Source organism: Mus pahari, chromosome 7 (genome assembly GCF_900095145.1).
Source record: "Mus pahari chromosome 7, PAHARI_EIJ_v1.1, whole genome shotgun sequence".
NCBI lineage: Eukaryota > Metazoa > Chordata > Mammalia > Rodentia > Muridae > Mus > Mus pahari.
The window spans coordinates 112,446,911-112,451,591 of record NC_034596.1 but is presented as its reverse complement, the minus strand read 5'-3'; the positions used below and the strand labels follow the sequence as shown (position 1 = coordinate 112,451,591).

Here is a 4,681-nt window from a genome sequence, read left to right as displayed (position 1 = left end):
CTCTCTCTCTCTCTCTCTCTCTCTCTCTCTCTCTCTCTCTCTCTCTCTCTCGTTCTCTTCCTCTTCCAGACCAATCACCCTTCTCCTTTCCTGTCTTTTGTGCCTGTAACTCAATATGTTTCAGTGGGTTGTTCACAGGCATGTGAGTGAGTGGTTGCTTAGAGGAATATGGACAACCTTGCAAAGGCTATCCCACTGAAGAGCATTAGACAGCAGGTCTGTGATAGTCTGGCTTCTCCTGTTGATCTTGTAATCCTCATCTTTATCTCAAGCTTGCATGAAATGAGGATTATTCAATAGGACAAAAAAAAAAAAAAAGCTCAGAATGTGATACTAAGAGCAGAACCTTATCCTCTCATGCGAAAAGTAGACAGAGTTGTAAAGATGCAACAGAGGGAATCTAAGTTCCACTGCTATATTAACTGAAGGGAAAGCAAGTGAGGACCAAAGTTCCCCCCAAATGCCAAGAGTCATTAGGGTGCATGATCTTCTTCAATTCAGTTTAATTTGGCAAACATTTACTAAATATTTAACATGTACAAGGCTTAGCACGATGTGGTGTTGCCCTCTAGAGATCTACTGTGGAGTTACCTTTGTTAAGCAAACTCAGAAAATGATTAGCTGTTCTGACTAGTTTTTGAGGTTTTTGTTTGTTTATTTGTTTTAATTTTCTTTATTTACATTTCAAATGTTATCCCCTTTCCTGGTTTCACCTCCAAACCCTCCCTATCCCCTCTCCCTCCCCCTGCTCACCAACCCACCCACTCCTGCTTCCTGGCCCTGGCATTCACCTAAAATAGGGCAGAGAGCCTTCACAGGGTCTTGGGCCTCTCCTCCCATTGATGACCAACAAGGCCATCCTCTGCTACATATGCAGCCCTGAGCCCCAGTGTGTACTCTTTGGTTGGTGGTTTAGTCCCTGGGAGCTCTGGGGGTAATGGTTGGTTCATATTTTTGTTCCTCCTATGGAGCTGCAAACCCCTTCAGCTCCTTGGGTCCTTTCTCTAGCTCTTCCATTGGGGACCCTGTGCTCAGTCCAATGGTTGGCTGAGAGCATCCACCTCTGTATTTGTCACCACTGTCAGAGCCTCTCAGGAGACAGCTATAACAGGCTTCTGGCTAGTTTTAGATCAACTTAACATAAGCTAGAGTTATCAGAGAGTAAGGAGCCTCAACTGAGAAAATGCTCCATTAGATCCAGCTTTAAGGCATTTTTTAATTAGTGATCAATGGGAGAGGGCCATCCCATTGTGGATGGTGCCACCCCTGAGCTGATTGTCCTGGGTTCTATAAGAAAGCAGATTGGCAAGACAGTAAGCAGCACCCTTCCATGGGCTCTGCATGAGCTCCTGCCCCCAGGTTCCTGCCCTGTGTGAGTTCCTGCCCTCACTGCTTTTGATGATAAACTGATATACAGAACTATGAACAAAATAATACTTTCCTCCCCAAGTTGGTTATGGCTATGGTATTCCATCCCAACAATAGTAACCCTAACTGATATATTAATTAGTATTCAGTTTGTGCTATCCCATAACGTCACCAGCCACACAAGCTTCTTCTACACCAAATCAACTCCAGTTGTATAGAATGTACTTTGGTATTTTGGACAAATGGTTTGTTACATGAGTAGGCGAGATAAAACTCACAGCTTTGACGTGGTACTGTTGTTTTTTCCTTTCACTGAACTGTTTTACCAATAAAACTCCAAAGGATTGACAAATAAATTATAATAAAGGAAGGAGTACCTGCTATTTCAAAATTTTTAAGAAATCAGATTATCCTACCTACTGTCCAAAATAGTAATGACCTCCTTTTTTTCTTTTTAAGTCTCACCTCTTAGTGTTGAGAGATAAATCATTTACTGACCATATTCCAGCATATATGAATAGCAATGGCTTCAGGACCATTCTCCATTCATAAGAGAAGTTCCTCTTCCTGCTATAGTCTGTGACCTAACCCCCCCGAATCCTTCCTCTTGTGCATAATAACAAATCAATTCAAGTCAGGCTCACTAATTTTCAATGTCCATGAGATAAATAATGTTTCTAACGTTCTTTGCTAAGTCATTGTACCAGTAAACCTACCCACAGCTAAAAGAAGCTTTTAAAATACAGAGAATTCAGTGAAGCTTCACTGGTAGAAGAAAAATTCAGATAAGAGTTTAGATGCTGGGTAATGAGAAGCTATTCGGGTTTCAAATTATGTGAGAGTTAAGTACTCTCTCTGTAAAGTCTCACTCCCTCTGGTTCTCTATTGATTAATGCCCTAGCTTCCTTTCCTACTACTGTGAAAAAATCTACTCTGACAAGGGAAACTTGGGAAAGGAAGGATTTATTTAGCTCACAGTTCCAGGGTAAAGTCCATCACAGCATAAAAGTCAAGGGCAGAGAGAGAACAAATGTGTGCATGCATGTATTCAGCTCTCTTCTATCCTATACAACTCAGGATCACCTGCCAAGGGAATCAGTCCATCTGTAATGGGTAGGTCTCCCCTCCTCAATTAATATAATCAAGATAATGCTCAGCAAACATTCTCACAGACCAGGCTGATCAATTAAAACTATCAGAGTCAGTTTTGTTTTGCTGTAGCACAAATAACAAGAGGGACTTAAGTTTTATTTTGGTCCTGCCCTGAGTGGGTCAGGTATTGAGGTGCTGAGGTAGGACACAGTGTCAGACAAAGGCCAAAGGCTGATAACCCCTACCTTTTAACTCTCTCTTACTGTTCTGGGTACCACAAGCTGATGGCTTCTGGTAATTTGGGGTTCATAATTTGTTTTAATCCACCTGAACAGGAAAGGTAGAGAGTGAGCCAGTGGTGGACAAAGGGTGTGACTGGACTTCCCACCTCCAAAGAGCAGGAAGTAGAGAAAGAGAGAAAAGCCAGAAGTGGACTATAACCCATCTGTAATAGCCTATGTCCTATAGACTCCCCAAAAATGATACCAGCTGAGCCAGCCTCTGAGGAACATTTCAAATCACAGCGACTTCATTCTTTGCCTAACAGTAGCTGTGCTTATTACAGATGATTATCTCTTTAACCAGTAAGGAGCTGGATGCCTATTCCAAAGCTGGGGCTGTTGCTGAAGAGGCCTTGTCATCAATCCAAACAGTCACAGCCTTTGGAGCCCAAGAGAAAGAAATTCAAAGGTCTGCCCCTTTAATTATGATAAAAGGATGCTTGGTTCTGTTTTCCCCAAGGCTTCTATTACTTGGTGTTTTGCTTTGTAAGGTATACACAGCACTTGAAGGACGCAAAGGACGCTGGCATAAAGAGGGCTACAGCTTCAAAGCTGTCTCTTGGAGCCGTCTACTTCTTTATGAATGGAGCCTATGGACTGGCTTTTTGGTATGGAACCTCCTTGATTTTTGGCGGAGAGCCTGGTTACACCATCGGGACTATTCTTGCTGTAAGTCTTATTTGGAAACAAAGATGGCAGGCTTAGATCATCTTTCCTTACCTAGAGTTTAGTTTTGGGGGTGTTTGTTTGTTTGTTTGTTTGTTTTGTTTTTCTAGATATTTTATTTACATTTCAAATGTTATCCCCTTTCCTGCTTTCACCTTCCCCAAACCCCCATCTCACCCCTCCCCCCTACCCTGCTCACCAACCCATGGACTCCCGCTTCCCTGTCCTGGCATTCCCCTACACTAGGGCATCTAGCCTTCACAGGATCAAGGGCCTATCCTCCTACTGATGTCCAACAAGGCCATTCTCTGGTACATATGCAGCTGGAGCCATGGGTCCCTCCATGTGTACTCTTCGGTTGGTGGTTTAGTCCCTGGGAGCTCTGGGGTAATGGTTGGTTCATATTGTTGTTCCTCCTATAGGGTTGCAAACCCCTTCAGCTCCTTGGGACCTTTCTCTAGTTCTTCCATTGGAGACCCTGCGCTCAGTCCAATGGTTGGCTGAGAGCGTCCACCTCTGTATTTGTCAGGCACTGGCAGAGCCTCTCAGGAGACAGCGTCTGTAAGCAAGCACTTGTTAGCATCCACAATAATGTCTGGGTTTGGTGACTGCATATGGAATGGATCCCTAGTTGGAGGGTGGGGGCAGGGCAGTCTCTGGATGGCCTTTCCTTCGGTCTCTGCTCCAAATTTTACTTTGAATGAGGATGATTACCCTCTCACAATTTGCATGTACCTTTAAATTCTAATGTGTGTGTGTGTGTGTGTGTGTGTGTGTGTAACAAGATTTATTCATCTAACATGTTTTGTGTCCTCACTGTGGCAAGCATTGTGCTTTTAGAATAATCATAATTGAATTCCCCACTAATAGATACAGTTTTCTTAATCTAGCCCTGAAAATAGCCAATTTGTAGTAAAGCATTTCCTCTCAGGTTTCCTGGGTTTCGATCACAGTCCACAGAGATGCTGCTAACTGAAAAGTCCTATAGTAGTTGGATCCATCTGCTGTAATTCTATCCTTTCCAGAATTTGCTGAGTTTAGGCTAGAGATGTGGCTCAGTGGTCAAGTATGCACTGCTTTTGCAGAGGAGCCAAGTTCAGTTCTAGCACCCATGTTGGATGGGGATGGTTCACAACTGCATTCATCTTCAGCTCCAACTCCAGGGGACCCAATGCCCTCTGGCCTCCTCTGACATCTGCATTTGTGTGCAAAACCACCCACATAGAGACATGTACACAGAAATATTAAAAGAAGAAGGAGGAGGAGGAGGAAGA

General features: G+C 43.5%; 1 protein-coding gene across 1 annotated transcript in view; it reads left to right on the top strand.

Annotated features, from left to right (window-relative positions):
* The window catches only part of Abcb5 (ATP binding cassette subfamily B member 5), a 92,272-nt gene that overhangs the window by 24,683 nt on the left and 62,908 nt on the right, over positions 1-4,681 (top strand). The window contains exons 8-9 of the mRNA XM_021202041.1: positions 3,026-3,150; positions 3,233-3,410. Of these exons, the coding sequence (XP_021057700.1) occupies positions 3,026-3,150; positions 3,233-3,410 (303 nt within the window). The remainder of the gene's footprint in view (positions 1-3,025; positions 3,151-3,232; positions 3,411-4,681) is intronic.